The 21,064-nt window shown below is 36.8% G+C and overlaps 1 protein-coding gene and 1 pseudogene across 1 annotated transcript; both read right to left on the bottom strand.

The window, feature by feature from the left end:
• Positions 1-141: 141 nt before the first annotated feature.
• Positions 142-2,850, bottom strand: LOC126615605 (rho GTPase-activating protein 2-like). The gene is made up of 4 exons (XM_050283454.1): positions 2,341-2,850; positions 1,729-1,849; positions 1,251-1,601; positions 142-1,151 (listed from the first exon to the last, which is right to left on the bottom strand). Exons 1-4 carry the CDS (start codon positions 2,676-2,678, stop codon positions 510-512), a joined length of 1,452 nt encoding a protein of 483 aa, XP_050139411.1. The 5' UTR covers positions 2,679-2,850; the 3' UTR covers positions 142-509.
• Positions 2,851-15,841: 12,991 nt separating this feature from the next.
• On the bottom strand, positions 15,842-18,573 carry LOC126615608 (rho GTPase-activating protein 2-like; annotated as a pseudogene).
• Between the last annotated feature and the right edge of the window lie 2,491 nt (positions 18,574-21,064).

Raw genomic sequence — 21,064 nt, 5'->3', positions numbered from 1 at the left:
AGTTATATTTTGTTTGTTCGAGCTTCCTTAAAATCTTTCCCGCGATCCTCAAATTGCAACGAGAATTGATCTCGGGTTTCATGATGCATAAAGAACATCACTTACAGGGATGAAAGGTTTTGAATGCTGTTACGCAGAGAATGCAGAAAGGATACAGATAACAAATCAAATTTTCAAGTTCAAGCGATGTTTTTTCGCACGTCGGAGATGAATGGTAACGACGATTTCAGACTTCGACACAGATTACCCACTAACATTCTAATGAAATGTTAAGGTTAGACGTCCTAATCCTACCACAAACCAAACCATATAAGTTCAGCCCAAAGCTGAACCCTGATAGCTCACAAGCCACAAAACAACCACAAAGCAAACACTCCCTAGTTTGCTTCGTTCAACTAAATCCTCTCACAAACCATCACACATTTACACAAAACAAACAACGCTGTAAGCACGAAACCTAAAATCCGCGGAGAAAAGTATGTCTAAGCACCGGAAAATTGAAACGTTGGTCAGATTGATCCACTGGATGCCACAAACGGAGTAGGTGAAGCCGAAACAGGCTCTATGAATTTGGCCTCCACCTCCATTTCATCCGTGTTTACACAGGCTGTTGAAGAGCTCTCCGCGTCTATGTCCTGTTCTTCCTCAGATATCATACATTTTCTTGAGACCTCGTCCCCTTCGCTTGAGCTAAAGCCCGAATTCACATCCTTGCTATCAGAAAATGATGTGCCGGATTCTGCGTTGAAGCCCGAGCAACTTTGAGGACTCTCACACTCCCCACCCAGCTCACCTGTTGGTTGATCCAACATTACCAAACAACTTGTGACAGTTTTAATCTCATCCAATTGTCTCAAAAAGCATTCTTCTATCTCACTTAGTGACCGAGTTTCATCTCCATTTTCGCTTCTGCGGCTGTTGTGGGTGTTTTCATCACAATCTGATGTTGGTCCACTCAACTCAGAGCTACTTTCCATCTCTTGCTGGCTATCAAAGTCTCCATCCGTTAGATGATCAGACGAACGAGATGACATTGGTGAATAGGATCCAGTATCGGTCTCTTCACGCTCTCTTAGTGTTTTCATGATCAGGGTCTTAAGCAAATTCATAACTTGAACAGCATGCATCAAAGCCGTCAGAGGATCCGACATCTGCTCGGGAAAAAGTGTTCAAAAAGAAATTAACCACTCAATCTTAATTGTTCACAAATTCTGGATTAACGAATTGTTTTTGGGGGTTTTTTAGATTACCTGAGTCATGTTTGGAGAGAAAACCATGGCGATGTTTCGCGGGTTCATTTTGTTGAACTCTTCTTCTTCGACAACATCAGCCATCAGATCAACGGCCCAATTGAGCAATGCAGCCTCAGTTGGCTTCAGCTGCTTCACAAGCTCGACATAATCCTCTTCTGTTTCGCATTGCAGAACTTGTTCGGGGGACAGTCCATCTAGCACCCCGGAAGGAAGCTCTCGAAACCAGGCCTTAATCAGACCTGACAAGCAATGAACATCAACGTCATCCGGCACCATGCCCCGGTTCAGTTGGCTTCTCACAATCTCCTCTTGGCTGTTCTCGGGGTTTATACGAAATATTCCTTCTGCCTGCAAAACTTCCAAAAGGACTAGTTAGCAGACTGATACGGAAACAAGAACTCAAATGAAAGAGATTCACAAATGCACGCAAAAGATGGCATTGATATTGAAAGTTCGGAACGAAAAGAACTTGTACCTTCAATCCTCCTTGTGAGTATAATCTCTCCTGCATCAACAAGAGAATGGTAGGAACACTATTTCCTTTCAAATCAAAAGACAACTGCATCGAGTCCACTGAGACGCCGAAAACGCTTGCACTGCAAAATTATATGGATTTACAAGTTAAATTACACAAAAAAACATAGGAAAATGAACCAATTAGAGCATCTAATCTCCTATGTTAACCTAAATTCAACTTCTAGGCACTTACTCAGCAACCAAACATGCAGTGATGAGCAAATTTCAACCTCATAAATCCCATGTTGGGAGCTTAAAGAGATAAATAAGTTCAAATGCAGTTCACCCTCATAAATCCACACTCATCAATCAGCTTAGTTTTAACTCTCAAAGATTCCTCAGACGTGGGCGTAGCCACATTAACTAGAGCAAATGCTTCCTTTGCATGAATTTATATCAGTTTAAATTATAGTATCGCTGGTATATAAAAAATAAAAAAATTAAAAAAAAATATCTCGGAGATTCAGAAACAGCCTAAATAACAGTAATTCAAGCATTCTAAGCAAAACCCATTTCGAATTTCGTAAATCTAAGACTATCCAGGAAGTAAAAATTTGAACTTTTTACTCACCTAGCACTCGGAACTCGACCCGGAATCTCAACCTCGAACTCGACAGGAAGACCCAGAAACCCGTTGAATCGGTCGAATGTGACATGGGTAATATGGCGGACGTTCGAGGGCCACCCGATCTCCATTTGTTGGACGGCGGATATGAGTTCTTCACTGCCTCGCTCGACATGGCAGGCCACCATGGATTTCCTTACAGCAGCTAAGAGGACTGCTACTAGAGAGAGCTGGCTTTGATTTTTTTCTTCAAGCTCCGAGCTCTTGCTGCTTCCCTTTGCTGCTCCTTTCACATTTCCACCACCGCACCCGCCGCCCCTTGTCACCATTACAAGCCCTGTCATCCTCTGTTGGTAGTGAGGAGAGAGAGAGAGAGAGTGAGAGGGAGAGAGAGAGTGAGAGAGAGAGAGAGAGAGTTTAAATCTGAGCGTGGATGGAATGGTTGAAACTTTTAATGCATTTGTTGGTTTCGCATCGAAGAAGGGGTTGCTGTTTTTGAAGTTCCAACTTCTTCCTTCCAAGTTCAAAAGGGCCAACGGCCACCCGTTTTTCAAATTTTACTTTATCTTCCATCTTTGTAACTTGACCTCCTACTTGGTGGTAATAACAAATGTGCCATTCTAAGTGTAACACAAAATATGTTCTTTTATTGTAACATATATTATGTGCTCAATCTAACTTTTAAAATCATATTATTTGTTATAATTTAGTACATTATAGCAGTTTTCACAATCAACTTTGGTGGTGGGGAAAATGTTATAGTTATAATGGTTCTGTAATGTTCTTTATGCCTCTCTTATTTTGTGACTGACTGATCATCACGTGATGAGAAATGCATAAAGAAGTGAAATACAAAATACATTATATACAAGTTATTCTATTCTTTAAGAGCTAAACCATACTCATACCTGAAAGATTTAATTTGTTGAATGAAAATAGTTACCAACAACACGGAGTAATTTAAGAAAATGAGTATCGAATTTTATATATTATGATCATTAAGTAAGTATGAAGTTGTGACTTTCATTTTCATGCTAGGTAGACCAAGCTGTGACTTTCATTTTCATTTTTATTGGTTATTTTAAATACTACTTTAAGGCTAAATTTTTCATTTTCAACCATACAAAGCTATATTTTATTTTTCTTGACATTTTATTACCATTTAAGACCAAACTTACCTACCATGAGACTGCATATTGTCTACCCTGAAACTAAACTTAGCATAATTATTTAACCGCGATTCTTTTTAGCTCTATAGTTAGAGATTGATTTTATCAATTTTAAGACTAGATGTAGCCTATAGCTCTTGGGTGGAGATGTCCTAAGAATTCAAAAATGGATCCTTTCTGGATCTCTTCCTCCTAATTCACTAAATCAGTTGATCCGTACTATTAAAATTTGATCCAATGACTGAAGTTATTATAACTTTTAAAGTGGACCCCTATTTATAACTGTTGGATCAAATTTCAATGATACAGATCCATTTATTTAGTAGATTAGGAGGAAGGGATCCAGAGAGGATCCCTTTCCTAAGAATTCATAATGTTCATTAGAATTTGGAAACAAAGCATATTCTTCTTCTTTTTTCTAAGCAGAAACGGAAACCATTCAAATTCTTTAACACAGATCCTCTCTGGATTTGTGCAACTGGAGCCTGAGAATCAATAGATTCGAACTATTGAAATTTGATTCAACGGCTATCAGTATTATAATTTTTAGAAAAAATTTCGTATTTATAGCCGTTGTATCAAATTTTAATGGTTTGATTCTATTGATCCCGAACTTCGATTTGCACAGATCCGGAGAGGATCTGTGTTCCGAGTTCTTGAGAAGACCGTTGAAGATGATGATGGTGTCTTATCATGGTGTCTCATCATGTTTCTGGTCCTTTTAAAAAGGTCATTAGATTTATTTCTAATTTTTAGTTTCTGTGTCTTCGTTTTTTTTCTTTCGAAGTTTCTATGTCCTTAACTTTAACAAAAGGAGAACAACTAGCAGATTAACCGCTTTCGTGACGCTTCTAGCAAATAATGTAAATGTGCTGAACAAAAAAGACTTTTAAATTTTGTTGTATTATGAACGCGAAACAATACTGTGATTGGATACTGTATCATAAATTTTTCTTTCAATAGAGTACAGAGATTGGATCAAAGTTTTGTTTGTTTTTTTTTTAAATTTATATTATATTGCATATCATTTTCTTTCTTTCCTAAACAAATCTGTCATCTTGTCTACGACACCGGGGACCCATGCAGAACTTGGTTCTCTTTGATTTGAGAGCTGGAAGATATCTCGGAATATTTGTTTGTGTTAAATTTGGATCCACAGATTCCACACCCGCCAATAGTTTTTGTTTTAAAACTTTTGGGGTGAGAGGAAAATTTTATTAATAATGAAAAACGAAGTTACATTAAATTAGGAGATATACTTTATATAGATACGAAAATCCACCTTAAGAAAAATATACATGAAAAAGAAAGAGGACATAAACCTTATCCTTCGTAGGTGGCTCGTGCTGTTTTGTTTTTAGACTATGTTGGTTTGCTTGACTTTCGCTTTTCAAATTAATGTGCATATTGACATATATGTTTATCTCACATTCTTTTCTTTCCCAATCTTGTGGTGTTGTTTGCCTTATTTTGCAGGTGTAGACCTTTTAAGTTTAGCTTTAGAGAGGATAAGTTTCATGTTCGATCTGCCAGTAGTATTGAAAATAATAAACTTTGTCCTATATATTACAATTAAGAAATTAGAAAGAAAAAAAGTTGCAACTTTGATTCTTTATAAAATTTATGAAAATGGTCACTAATGCATGATGATTCGTTTATTATTTAAATGTCTTTTGTGATGTTTGAATTGTTCCACATTAACATTATACGAAGATTTGGTCCAATGTGTGTATGTTTGCAGTTGTTTTTTTCATAATTCGAGTTCAATCACAACGAAGGGCAGATCCACTAGGGGTCAAACTAGGTCAGTTGACCCCTGGACACCGGAAAGATGGTTGTGTAGAGCCTTGGAAGACCCCGTGGTCGTCTAGCATGTTGACATAATTCTCGTTCCAACATCATAAAAATTGTGCCTAAAATATGAGGTGGCAGAATGTTCAAGTCTTACTTTGAGAGAATCTCCTTAATATTTTTCTGTAATATTTATTGTGTGCTAGAGGATTGAACCAGTTGAATCTTTGTTGGATCTGTTTCCCTCGTGAAAAGTAGAGTAATATTCAGCATCGTCTCCGACCATGTTGGGTCCCTCCACCGGTGATTCTACTTATATTCGAATTTCAAAAATTGAGACCTGTGATTGTTTTTTCTTCTTTTTATGTACCAAAATCTTATTAACTTATTTAATTTGCTGATCGTTATGTACTTTTTAGGAGCGTATACAAAGGGTGAGTTTAGTGGGTTTGTGCGGGCCCGTTAGGTGTAGTTTCCGTTATAATACGCAGGGCAACTCGAACGGTGTGAACCACGATATTATAATTGAATTTATATGTTTAAGAAGCACTTATAAAGTATAAATTTTGTGCAAGGGCTTGTAGATGAAACATTAAAATAAGCATACAGTACGAGCGAGTCAAAAGTGATTCGCTACAATTCACAGAAGGATTCACCTATACTGTATTGCAATCGAACATTTGCAACGTCGTATTGACGTATTGATACTAAATACCGATATTGTGTCAATGATATCTACCAAATATAGTTGACATATCAAAAACATCCACTGGATATCTTCTTAAGTTCTTTCTTCTTTTTCGTATCAAATTTCAGGCTCTCTCACTCTCTTCATGCCCACTCCCCATTCTCTCAAGAGTCTCAATCTGCTTACTCGTGATTTCACCAGATCTTGATGGTGAGGGAAAACATGCCAGTCGATATTACAATTCTCAAACTCAAAAGATACATGACCAATATTCTTTATTTTTCTCATCCTTTGTCAAGTCATTGCAACTCCCTCCATTTCAAAGCTTTCAGCTCCTTCTAGTAACGTACGATGTCGTGTCGCTAATGCAAGAAAAACTTATTTACACTGTATATTAGATACCTTTTTTTTTTCTTTTTTCTCTCTAACATAAAACGAGAAATAAACAAAAACATCTCGTCCCATGCAAGTTCTTTTCCTCATGCACATATACTATACTTAGAAAATGCTAATGGGACTCTATTAGGTTTTTGGCACAATAATTTATAATATTGACACGAAAATTGATCTTAAACTGTGAGGTAACAGATAATTTTTAAAAATTCCACTTTTAAAAGTCTTCTTAGCATTCCTTGAGAAGCAACTTTCTTAAAAAAAAACTGTTGATGAAAGCATGAACTTATTGACAAATTAAATGAAATAATATAAATTGACTTCTTGCAAGGAAAATTTTATTGGTAGATTTACCAAATATGGATCACATTATTACTTTTTCTTTCTGAAATTCTAGTAATGCATACAGTCATTCATTCAAAGGAATGGTCAAATTTTTTGCCAATAATTTCAGTCCATCCATAATCCATTAAGCATGGAAGCAAATCTCCCCACGGGTTACCATATTTTATTGGCTTTTTGACAAATTCCCCTATTCGTTTTTGTTGAATTTAATCATTTCATGTATAAGATCACAAGCTATCTCTGCACCACCTTTACAAGATAGAGCAAAGCACATAATATATATCTAGTTAAGTGAAACTCTAATTTAATTTAAACAATGAAAGGAGATAGATTCGAATTTGAGTGTAGATCACAGAAATAATTGTCTCAAAAAGAAGAACGAGAGAGAAAGGGACTTATCCAAACTGGGGGTCTTGTCATTTCCATTTAAAACCAATGAAACAAGTCAGAATATGACAAGGATGTGTATTAATCGTAAAGACACAGTTGGCTTTTCGTGATCACAATTTTGCTACATGATAACTAGGTTTTTGCTGCAGCCAGCTGCCACGAAAGTCAAACTTCATTTGCAGCAAGTCACAAAAGTCAAACTTCATTTGCTGCAAGTTTTAGACCAAATAACAAACATGCTTTCTCTTTACGTTCTCACGCCCACCCACCCGCCCGCCTAATAACAAAAAACTTGCAAATCTCAAACTTTGATTGAGTTTTTCTCTCCTATATTGCATGTATCTGTACACATGGGTTATGATTCGGGAACACACATTTTTGATATATATTTCGACATGCACTTTTGTATAGTCCACTTTGTAATATGTATTTCAACGATCTGAACAGTTTATATTTTAGTACATGATTTATAGTTTGTCATTACAAAAGATTAGACAAATTCAAAACCAAAACTTAATCCAGTCATATGATTTTGGATTTAAATGACTTTTTACAAACATGAACTTTGAGGTAAGATGTTAAAATAGACGTTTCGATTATAGAAATACATTAAGCCTCACAAAAACGTCTGTTAATATGTGTGCCAAAAACATGCATCCAGAAACCTAGCCATATATACTTATGAATGAAATTTATATATATAATTTGCGAAGGCTTTGCCGTAAAATTCACGTTTCAAATATGTAATGTAAATATTTATCATGACCGATCGAGCTCTCAACTTGGACCTATTCAAAGCCCTAATTCGTCTGCATTATTGTTCAAGGGAATATAAGATGTTGATGTCACACACTCCGACACTAAAAAACAAAGCAGATTTGTAAAAAAATATACAATCACAGCTGAGCAAAGAAGACTAAGTACTTCGACCAAAAAAACAAGGGAAAAAAAGACACAGATTAAGTATATACTAATCTTAATTTTAATCTAAAAATGCAAGCAATTGTTGTGTGGTCATGTGGAGGCCAACCATTATATTAAGTTTATTAACTAATGACCTATTTGAGTTTTCCTTGTTATAGTATATTATAATATTACTAGTAGGGACTTAAAATATTTCTTTTTTTTTTTCAAAAAAGGACCAGCTAGTGGTTTCACAATGACAGTTCATCTTAATGGCAGTCCGAAAGAATCACTGATGTACACACTTTGTGTACATTTATATCATCTTTAATTGGCATTTTTGTGATGTTTTTGAATCAAACTAGTTGTGTTTTTACATTATTTTGTGCTAGTGTGCAGCCAAGTGTGTTTTAGGATCAATTGGATTGCAAATGAAGTAAAATCACCCCTTTTTGGTAGCTGAGCATTATCCCAAACGTGGAGAAGGTTCTTGTGGAGTCAATTTGAAGTTTCAAATGAGGATTTTAGAAGTTACTTGGCTGCATGGAATTTCAGGATCACATTTGGAGGTGTAAGGTGGCATTCGGCCATATTGGGTGAGACAAGACAAGGCAAAAACATTGGAATTAACTTAGGTGGTTCCAAAACATGCAATCACATGCATGTTCACAATTTGTGCCGTGCCTTCCATTTCCTTTAAACATCAAAACATGCAATCACATGCATGTGTTCAAACCTGCCGTGCTTTCCCTTCCATTTACACCTCAACAACATGTGATTACATGCATGTTCACACCTTGCCGTGCATTGCCTTACCTTTTCCAACTCCCTTTTGCAGCAATGCATGTGTCTTCATTAATCTAAGTCATTCAGCCACCTTTGCACATCCAAACCAAGCCATGCCGTGCCTTTCTTTCCCTTTCCAGCATGTGGAAAACAATTTCTGGTTGTCCACTGCACATTGCAGCCATTGCACATGCCTCTTGAATTAAATAAGTCCTACACATGCTTGTGTTTCAACATGCCGTGCCTTACCACCTCAGAAATCACTTCAATTCATCATCATTTCAGATTGGCAGATCCATTACTCTAATTCCAGCTGCATGTTCTCATTAGGACTTCAATTTAAAGTCCATGCAATCTCACTTCAAGCTCTCTCGGTCACACTCTCATTCACACACCAAGAAACTCCATTTTGTGTCCATTCTCTATCCCATCCGCAACACCACCATTCACTCACTTAGCCATCCAAATTTCTGACCACCCTCTCTCCCATTTAAAAAAAACCACCCATCCACAAGCTGCTCATCTTTCATGTTGCATCACATTTGGAGAATCAAGACCGAAGGCTACACTTAAAGGATTTCAACATCAGTTTTGCTTCAAGGGTTCCTTCTTCTCAATTCTATGTTCATTCATGTTATGTATTTCTATGTTAAAACGTTTGTAAACATGAAATGTAACTAATCTCCTCTTAGGGATTCGATGTAGCCTAGCAAGAAAACCATGTAGTTAACTCATAATGCTCATTTGATCCTTCTATTTCTTGCTTCATTCTCTGATTTTATTGTGACTTTGTGTGTTGATTTTAATGCTTGATCACCACTTGAATTAACCACAGGTTGTGTAGCCAAAATTAGAAGCACACATCATGCATAATTTTGGCAGATTTGGGAGTGAATGAAGGGGATGTTTGGCAAACATCATGCCGTGTGTCCCCTTTGGTTTTGTGAAAGTTTCATATGTATAAAACATCCTTGGTTGAGAACCAAAGTTGCACATCACAATTTGGTTCTTGACTAGGATGATTTGATCAAATCCACACATCATATGGTTGATCATATCTAAGTGAAACAAACTCAAGAAATAGGTGAATGAATGAGCATAAACTGATTTAACAAACATGGGATTAATTTAGCTATGGTGAAACCGAATCCCTAGTTCCATCTCCATTGGTTTTATTCCATTTTATTACTTGTTGATTCATTACTTGTGTTGTCATCATTCTTGTGAGTTTTTAAGTTACAACAACAAATCTGTCTAAAGTTGCCTAGTTTAGTCATTTCATATGGTTCTTGCAAAACAAGTGATTATATAGGTCCAATTAGTCCTTGTGGATTCGACACCCTTACTTGTGCTATTATACTCAATATGTTTTAGCATTAGGAAGGTTTAAAACATATCATCAACAATCACAGAGGTGTTTCACCCACTTTCTAGTCACCATCGTGTGATTCACCAAAAAACAAAAACGCTTTCCATGTTTTAAGTTGTGAGTTGGGTTCTTCTATTCCTTAGTTGGAAAGAAAATTTAACTACAATTTTTTAGGGAAATAAAATTTTGTCAGTAGCTTGTTTGTCAAATTCCCTTTTGTATAAAGATACTATTAACAAACTTGAATTTGAAATTATGCCTTAATTCCCAGTCATCAAATTTGCAAGTTTTGCATCAGATGAAAGATATTTTTAAGAATAATTGGTGTAATTAGCGGGATGAATTTTCAAGAGCTTGCATAGTCTCCTCCTTATTGAGTTCCAACTTTTTTTTAATGATTGCTTTGAAGCTGCTAAAGCTAGACTACTTGTTTCTTAGTGTTTTTTTTTCTTCCGTGTTACAGAAAAAGAAGAAGAAGATATATTTAAGATGCTTAGAAAGGCATTTTGGAATATTGTGGAAATAATAATAAAGTATTGATTGAATGTTAGGTTTTGTGAACATCAATGCGGCAAATGCCATGATGAAGGATCATGGGTGTTGTTCTGCTATGTTCCTTTCCCAGTAACATCAATTTGAAGAATAATCGTGCAGGAAATGGAAGAAAGGGTTTCGGTATGCGTATTTATCTCTTGAAGAAGTTCATTTGAAAATGATCTGCATCATCAAGAAGAGTAATTTTCAATGTATTTATTGTACAATTTTTCAGCTGTGTTATTTTATTCAAATTATAATACGTAAATTTATTTTTATTGGCATGTTTTAAACGTGAGATGTCAATAAACCATGTCATTCACTGTTCTTATAATACGTGTACTAATACTATGTAACTTGTGTTTTTTAACCTGTATAAGTTTCTCTATAAAGATATGTAAAATATGGTCACCTAGACTTGATATATGTCAGTTTCAACAACCACCAACCTCATTTTTGTCCAAGAATATGACTAAATATAGAATTACAAGTAACATCAGATTAATCAATTAAAAGAATTAATTTGATAGTCCAAGAGGACCTCCTGTCTTAAAATTGACGCTTAATTTATGGAATATGGACACACGCACATATGTGTGTGTATATATATATATGAGAAAATATATGAGAAAGAGAAATGTTATGAAGATTCTCTCAAAAGTTAAACTTTGTGTAAACTTTCTGTCACTTTACAGTTTAACATCAATTTGTGCACCAATATTATAAAATATTGTGTCAAAAACATGAAGTGACAAAGAGTTTATCGAGAGTTTTATTAGCATTTCTCATATACATACATGTTTTAATACTGTTGGATAGAGATGTTGGAAGTGTTAGTCATCACTCATAATTATCAGGCTACACGCTTTTCTTGGTCGACTTTCTTTGAACTGTACTGCTTTCCTATTTTCCCGGCCGGACACGTTTTCTTAACTAACGCGGAAAGTTCATTATCTATCCATATATTTGAGACGTCCAAACGTAGCCACCGAAATGTGTAGGTTTTGACCATCTTTGTTGATTGTTCTACGGAATGATATGTGGTAAAGATAAAGTTATTAAACTCATGATTAGAAAGTTAAAGAAATTTGATACAAACAATTTATATTTGATAAACAAGGCTCTGTATTTGCCATAAAAACTAGAAAATTAACATCGGACTAAATGGATTTTAAATGGGATGGATTTCTAACACTATTCTTTTATATAATTTTGACACACGTTTTTACATGATCATTATGTAATGTCTTTTAACGATTTAAGCCGTTCACAGATCGTTCCCATTTTAAATAACTAGATGTAACACAATTTGTAAATGGATTTGAAATAATCAACTCTATGTAAACGAATCATTTTCTCTTATTCAATTTAAGCTTGATGTGACTGAGTCGTAAACAATCAAATGCAAAAATTGTTTATCTTCCGCTAGATGATACAATATTCTTGACTTATTTATGAAGTCTTCCTTAAGTTTGTCAACTAAAAACTGTTAGCCAGAATGGTCCAGTCCTAACACGTCATAAAGAAAGAAACTTTGAGTCTTGACCATCAATTTCCTCGATAGTCTTTAGGGATTGTGTCAACTAACAATAGTAAGAAATGAATTTATAGTAAAAAGCAAAAAGAAACTTCACCAATAACCCACACAACCAGTAAAAGCAAATGAAGAGAAACAACGTGAATTTGGATTCTCTCCGGACTTTAGTATTCTGAATTTAAGGATTGAAACTTTTGGACTCTTTGATTTAAAAGAATCAGAGACCTTGACTTGTTTGAGGTGGACTAGCAGAATGAGTTAGTAGAGCACTGTCGGAGTCAGTTTGAATGGTCCAAATTGACTGGTCCTTGAACTCCGAATAGTGAGATTCGAAATATATCTTTGGTTTCAACACGTATTTGATACACATAACTATTGGTAGTCCCACATCGGTGGAGGAAATCAACAAGGGTGGCTATAAATATGATTACCCTACTTTAACTAATACCAAAGCCTTTCGTGATAAAACCTCACACCTGACGGATTGGGCAGTGGTAAAGTTGGGGACAATATTAGTGTCGTTAGAGTGGGGCCTTCCCGGCTTGTCGATCTAAAAAAATTTCAACATGGTAATGGTTTTTTAATGATCTAAGTAGTCTATCTTTTAGAACATCATTTATAGATTATTTTTATAAAAATTAGACAAATTCAAAGAAAATAGACGAATATAGTTTTAAGAAAGAAAGAAAAAAAAAACTATAAACCCTTGATCCGACAATTATATGGTTTTAGACTTGGGGATTTTTAGTAGACATGATCTTTGAAAGATGACCTAAAAGATAGATGGTTCAGATTGCTGAATACATTACGAAGTGAATTCCACAAAAACGTGTTTAAAAAATGGTGTAAAACAAATAGTGCCACATATCGTTCCCATTTTAAATAACTAGATGTAACACAATTTGTAAATGAATTTGAAATAATCAACTCTATGTAAACGAATCGTTTTCTCCTATTCAATTTAAGCTTGACGTATCTGAGTCGTAGACAAACAAATGCAAAAATTGTTTGTCTTCCGCTAGATGATACAATATTCTTGACTTATTTATGAAGTCTTCCTTAAGTTTGTTAACTAAAAACTGTTAGCCAGAATGGTCCAGTCCTAACACGTCATAAAGAAAGAAACTTTGAGTCTTGATCAGCAATTTCCTCGGTTGTCTTTAGGGATATTGTCGACTAACAATAGTAAGAAGTGAATCTATTGTAAAAGGAAACTTCACCAATAACCCGCACTACCAGTAAAAGCAAACAAAGAGAAACAACACGAATTCGGATCTTCTCCGGACCTTAGTGTTTTGAGTCTAAAGATTAAAAAATTTAAGCTCTTTGATTTGAGCGAAAGAATCAGAAACCTTGATCTGTAATGAGGTAAACTAGTAGAATGAGTTAGTAGAAAACAGTTGGAGTCAGCTTGAATGGTCCGAATTGACTGATACTTGAACTTTGAATAGTGAAATTCGAAATATATCTCTGATTTCAACACGTAATTGATACACACAACATACTAGAGAATTTCTGGATCATGTATGTATGCATGGAGCACAGTAAATCAAGTTGATGAAATTAGGCAGAGCCCACGTTTCAAACACGTAGAACCAACTAGGGTTAAACTGTTCCCTCGTTTCTAGAAGATTAGGTAAATTCCTTTTAGCCATTTTTAGCAAACAAATGCTTAGTTGTATTTCCTTTTCTTCTAGAAGCCATCCAGCCAATTCACATGGTTTATAGTCTAGTATATATGCAGGTCTTTTCGAAAAAGTATTCCCTTTTCCATTTATTTTTTTATTATTATTCTTTTTTATATTATATTTATAATTTTTCTATGATATTGATCGAGAAAACTTTAGTGACATAATTCCAAGGCGACCCAAATCGACCTGGGAAGATAGGGACTTTTGAGGGTATCAAAACAAGACAGCCTACGTCTCCTCACTAATATATATCAGGCCTTTACCCTATTTTTGCAAAGCCTTAACAAGAGTAAATTTACTCTTCATGTTTCGAAAATGATTCAGAATTCATGGTTTCATGTGGAGGCGAACGTGAAGGACGACATTATCGACGCGGCGACGCCGCAGCAGTTGAAGAGGAAGAAGAGCATTATGGATGTGTCTTCTTTCATGTTGTTTGAAGCAACTGGTGATTCTGAGGCTGATGCAATATCATCAGATGATCATCGTATTATTTGTGATGATGATCATCCCATGTTGTCTATGGCTGATGAAGACGATGCTCAATCGTGCAGCTGCGATTCGTTTGATCAAAACCCTAGTGCTGATGATGTGCTCAATGATCTTGATGATCGTGATGACGACCATCGTTACGATGACAGGGAGGACGAGGAAGAAGAAGAAGAAGAAGAAGAGGAAGAAGAATGTTCATCAGTTGACAATCATCATCAAAGATGGAGTGGGGAAACTGTTGGGATGCCGTTGATGGGGGGACACCAGCTGAAATCAACTGCGTCTGTTGATTCGACGAAAGAGTTTGAGTTGTTGAATGAGGTGGAGAAGAGCAGGCTATTTTGGGAAACTTGCTTGGCCTCTTGAGACTTTGTTTGATTTCTGAGTCATCAAAATTTTCATCTTTGTTTTGTCTTTTTACTTCAAGAAGTGGAGTGGAAGGGTAAAACTAAGCTTGGATATAAAAAGCAGGTTTAAATTACAGAAGGATTTGTGTTTAAAAACTATTTCCTGTATTTCAAGTGTTATAGTTTGAGTTGAGGAAACAACCTCTTGCAAAGCAAGGGTAAGGCTGTGTACGCTACACGTTTCTCCTCCGATCCTTACAAAGCGTGGAGCCTTGTTAGCTTGGAGTCATTGTTTTAGCAATTGTACATAACAGATTCAGATATATGAATACATAATTGTTCTCATATCTCTCTCTTTCTCTCTTTCTCTCCATTTCTATCAGAGTGGCAATAGATTTGTAGGTTCTTATTCTATTTTTATGACCATTTATTGTTTTTTCAGTTTTATTTTTATTTTGTTTGATTGACATATTCTTCTAACCACTTATGTTATGTGAATGTTAACACGAGAATATTTTTCTTAAAATTCGTAAAAGAAGGAATTCAGTATATTGAACGTATAATCACCCTTACTTGGTTACTTTATTTTTATTTTATATTTAGTGTCCATTCATTTCTATTTTTATTTAGGTCGTAACATGTTCTGTTTACACATATTTTCTTTATAATTTATAAAATTTGGGGATTGTCCGAAATAGATGCTAACACGCTTACATATTTTAAAAAATGAGAAAGTTAATGGAAATTTCGCACACATAATGTTCAAAACTCCAATCAGAATTGTCTTAGTTGACACACTATCGAAAATGCGCACTGGATTCTGATGGACATATGCAACTGAAAAAGCAGTGGTTTTCTGATGAGATTGCTTTCCACTTTCTTTCAAAGTACAATACATGCTTAGAGGTCTAGTGGTAGATATAGTAGTTGTTCAACAAATCACAAATTTCAAAAGAAAAGGCTAAATCCATATATTTGTTTAATTTTCTTTCTGGACATCCGTTTATGGCGTATGCCGCAGTACGGGACATACATTACAGATCCAACGATAATTAGGTGAACCAGCTGAATATAAAGGATAAACGGCTGATGTACGCCATACATTGTTGTATGATAGAATTTACATAGAATGTGTTAAATTTCGAACGCATGAAAATGTTTCACTATGCATATTATGATAACAAGCAGAATTTCAGACATTCAACAAGAGACTTCCACAAACTATCCAGAACATGACAGAGTGACCACACTTCTGGCTACACATATATCTAATGAAATGTCAAGGTTAGAGTTTCAGACATTCAACAAGAGACTTCCACAAACTATCCAGAACATGACAGAGTGACCACACTTCTGGCTACACATATATCTAATGAAATGTCAAGGTTAGAGTTCCTAACCGTAACTGTCCTAGCTCTACTACAAATCCAGCATAAGTTCAGCCCAAAGCTGAACCCTAACTTGCTAAACAAGTCACAACTTAAAACACAAGCAAGTTTTCCCAAGCTTGGTTCAACTAAATCATCTCACAAACCATTATATATACGGAAGAAACTTGACTGTGGACAACAAACTAAATCTCTAGGGAAAGTATGCTAGAACGAAGCATTAGTGAGTCAGCCTCCGCTTATCCGTCTACTATCTCTATTTTATTCGTGTTTGAACTTGATGCTGACAAAAGGATCTCCATATGAACATTAGTTTCCTCAGCTCCCAGATGGCGCTTCCCCGTCACACGTAGTACTGAAGGCGGAGTTCCCATTTTTGCTATCACAAAATGATGTGCCAGAGTCCATGTTGAAGCTCAAGCAACTTTGAGGGCTCAGATATTCCCCATGCAACTCGCCTGTTGGTTGATCTGTCAGCACCAAGCTGTTTCCGGCAGTTTTGTTCTCCCCTAAGTGTCTTAACAAACACTCGGACTTCATCTTCATCTTCACTGCTGCAGATGGAGTGTGCGCTTTCTTCATAATCTGATGTTGGTCCTTCTAATTCAGATCCAGTATCCATTTCCTGTTGATTATCATCAAAGTCTTCGTCGGTTTGAAAGAGGGGTTAACTGATCAATCTTAATCGTTGAGCAATACTAGAAAAAAGAACATCTTTTCTGCTGTTCCAAATTACCTGAGTCATGTTTGGAGAGAAAACCATAGTAATATTTCGTGCATTCATTTTGTTCAATTCTTCTTCTTCAACAACATCAGCCATCAGATTGATTGCCCAGTTCAGCGGCGCGGCCTCGGTTGGCTTTAATTGCTTCACAAGCTCAACGGATTCCTCTTCTGTGTTGCACTGAAGAACTTCTTCAGGAGACAGTCAATCTAGTATTCCCGAAGGAAGTTCTCTAAACAAGGCTTTGATTAGGCCTGCCAAACAATGGACATCAATGTCATCAGGCACAATGCCCCTGTTTAATTGGCTTCTCACAAGCTCCTCGTGGCTGTTCTCGGGGTTTATACGAAATATTCCTTCTGCCTGAAACTTCCGAAGGGACTAGTAAGAAGACTGATAAGGATAAAGGAACCAAAATGCGGAAATTCACAAATGCACAAAAATTTTCTTACCTTCAATCCTTCTTGTGAGTATCTCTCCTGCATTAGCAAGAGAGTAGTAGAGACACTATTCCATTTTGAATCGAAAGACAGCTGCATTGACTCCGCTGAGACGCCAAACACGCTTGCACTGTAAATTAGACGATTTACAGGTTAGACTATGCATCAAGCACAAGGGAGATGAATTAGTATGAACTTCTTCCTTTTGTTACCTCAATCGAAACATCTAACTCCCCGTATAGCCTAACATTAGAACTTTTAGACACTTTGAAAAATAGGATACCTGAATACGATTATAATCCCATCTAGTCCTTGTCAGAATCGCGGGTAGCAAAATTGCAATAACCCAAAAATATCAAAGAAAATTGCCCATTTGAACAATTTTCATTCAGTGGCTTCTAAAGATAACTACTTCAGTAGGATACACTCAATGTAATAAAACAGTTTGATTAAGTTTAAACCCTTGTCTACCACTACAATTTCTTCGAAACCAAGCATCTTTCCCGACCTCAAAACCCCACATCAGAAGCACAAGGAGCTCATGGAATAGCGACCTACGCGGCTGCCCCTTACACCAGAGTTGGAATCTATCTCCCCGTAAATTAGAGTAGTTTAGAATGTCGCCTTGTCAAAAGACAATGAGAGCTAACGAGCTCAAAACTCAAATGTAGTTTACTCTGATCATAAATCCACACTCACGAAGCACCTTACTTTTAACTTTCTAAGATTTAAAAAACAGCATAAAGAACAATAATTCAAACATTCTAAGCAAAACCCATGGCGGAATTCACAAATGTAGGACTACCCAAAAAACAATAACAGGAACTTTACTCACCTGGCACTGGGAACTCTGCCTGGAATCTCAACCTCGAACTCAACCGGAAGGCCCATAAACCCATTGAATCGATCAAATGGGACATGGGTAAGGTGCTGGACGTTCGTGGGCCACCCGATATCCATGTTGTGGACGGGCGGAGATGACTTCTTCGCCTCTTTTGACACGGCAGGCCACCATGGATTTCCTCACAGCAGCTAACAGAAGAGCTACCAGAGAGATCTGGTTCTGCTCTTCCTCTGAGCTCTTGGTCGCTCCTTTATCTCCTTCCCCATTTCCGCCACCTCCGCCTCCGCAACCGCCGCCCCTCGTCAGCATCACAAGCCCTGTCATCTCCCTCTCTCTCTGTAAAATCTTTTGGGTGTCTCTGAAATGCCGAGACTAATGCTGTTGGGAGCAAGGTCTTAAATGCCGATAATAACGGCGATATCGCTGATATTATCGGTTTTTCACGTTACCGATATTTTAATGGTTATCCAATTAGTTTTCATCAAAATATCATGATATTATCAATATTATCGATAATATCGCTCTCTCTCCGTCGTCAAAACGGCAACTGAGCTCCGTCGTCGCAGTTGCCAAGATCTGCGCCTCTCTCTGCCAAGATCTGCGCCTCTCACAGGTGGTGATGGTGCTCGCCGGAGTGTGCGCCACTGTGGGGTGGGTGTGGTGTGTCTCCCTTCCGCTCGCTCGCTCCCTGTATGTTCTTTCTGTAATGGTGAACGAAGGACTTCTGCTGATGTGCAGTGCAGCAGATCGAACTAATTTGAGCTTCACACTAACACGGAGAGAGAGATCTGAGACTTACCTAACCGGAAAATCAAAGAAGACTCGCCGGAGGGTTTATGGGCTCCGCCATTCTCGTAGAGGCGAGAGAGAGAAGACTGATGATGTGTGATGATGGTGGTGTCCTCGAGCTGCTCGAGTCGAGCAGATGGTGCTACTGTGTGTGTGTGTGTGTGGTCACGGCAAGAAAGGGAGAGAGGTAAGAGGGTTTCAAGAGGGAGAGATAGTGCAGAGAAGAGAGAGAGAGTCAAAGTGAGTGAGAGAAGGAAATGGGGTCTCGGGGTAGGGGAGAGAGAGAGAAACGTGAGGAGTGCTGGGGGCTGCCACATGGCAGGCTGAGAGGGTTTCGAAATCCAGATATAGAGTTCAGATTTAATTAGGATAAAAGACTAATTTGATAGTTCCAAATACACTCATAATGTTTGTCAGTTCGTTATATAATCAACTTAAATCAATTAAATCCATCATACAATGCATTTCCTTCCAATTTTTTGTGATAAACTAATAGATAATTGACTAAATAAACATCCTGCAAAGTTTCAATAAAAATTTCCAAGTTTTTCTTACAATTTCCGTGGTTTTTATTCAATTTTTATCGATATCGATAATATCCCAATATTTCCATGTTTTTGGACCACCGATATTTCCGATATCATCGATATTTTAAACCTTAGTTGGGAGAGAAAGAGAGAGTATAAACCTCAGTCGCATGTGAGAGTGTGAAGGTAGCTTTGAATTGCATTGACAAGATGGTGAGAGGGTTTTTCTTATTTATTTTATTTTTTATTTTATTTTTTTTAAAGGGAGACAATTGGTGGCAAGTCACGATTATTCACTCTTTTCAGAGGTTGGAAAGACCTATAGAAGCATTTCAGCCTCCCTCTGGTCACAAGTCTGGCTTCCACACCAGTAGCATATTTCCAACCTAAAACCTCAAGTTTTTAGTTTTAAGAAAGTCTCGTAATCCGTCATTTACCACTGAACTACCAACTCTTGGTGATAGGGCTTTTGAAGTTCCAACTTGTTTTCAGAGTTCAAACGGCCACTTGTTTCAAAATTTCACTTTATCTCCAGTGTTTGGTGACTTTGACCTCATAAGATCAACTCCAACTATGGGCTATTTGCCAAATTTCCCCTCAAACACCACACAACCCAAGCTAAAACATTGGGCTAAAAGCCAAATGCTAAAGCTGGGCCAAATTCCCCCTCCCCCATCCGCGTGGACTCACTTGAAATTGGGCCACTTTCGGCCCGCCCACTCGCGGACGTGCCCCACAGGCCTGCTTTGAATCTACTCCCGACAAAGTGGGGGCCCACTGTCAGGGCCCTGTAGGCCACTTCCCCCGAGCCTAACGGCTCTTTTCCCTATCCGACGGCTATCATTTAAGGATCGTTGGTTGATCCAACAGTTCAGATTCAAATTTAGTTTTTTTAAAATATGTTATTTTAAAATACATTGAATCCAATGGCTGAGATCAAATATAATCAAATCTAACGGTAAAAAAAAAGATCTAACGACCCAAATTTAAATCCAATAGCTAAAATAATTAAAAAAATTATTTAACTCAAAATTCACCCAAAAACTCTATAAATACCTATGTATTTGTTCAAACATCCACACAAAACTCAATTTTCTTCTACAATTCTTCCAATTTATTTCCTTCCATTTCCAAATTGTTCAACATGGCAAGAGAGCATATTAGAGGTCGTAATTGGACCTGTGAGGAAGATGTTGCTTTATGCTTGGCGTGGGTTTCTGTTAGCGAAGATGGTGCAATTGACACAAATCAAAATAAAAAAGTTTTGTGGGATAAAATCATTGCAAAATTTCAAGAAAATTGCAACGGCGAAGGGCGGGATGGTGGTGGTGTTTATAATTGGTGGAAAACTATCAACAAAACATGCACTTTATAGAAGGGAAGCTTGGAGAGAGCCGTGGTTGTCATGGCTAGTGGAAGGGACGCCACATAAATTGTGAGTTTTGTTATTGATATTTTATTTGTCATGTACATAATATTAGTTTGCAACTAATTATTTTTATGTATTTTTTGCATAAGGTGACAAAGCAATGGAAATTTACAAGATAAGAGTAACACCAAAAAATCAAGTTTTTAAGTTGCAA

This window comes from Malus sylvestris, chromosome 3, assembly GCF_916048215.2.
Source record: "Malus sylvestris chromosome 3, drMalSylv7.2, whole genome shotgun sequence".
Classification (NCBI taxonomy): Eukaryota; Viridiplantae; Streptophyta; class Magnoliopsida; order Rosales; family Rosaceae; genus Malus; species Malus sylvestris.
The sequence above is the reverse complement of the archived record's forward strand: the minus strand, read 5'-3'. Positions and strand labels throughout refer to the sequence as shown.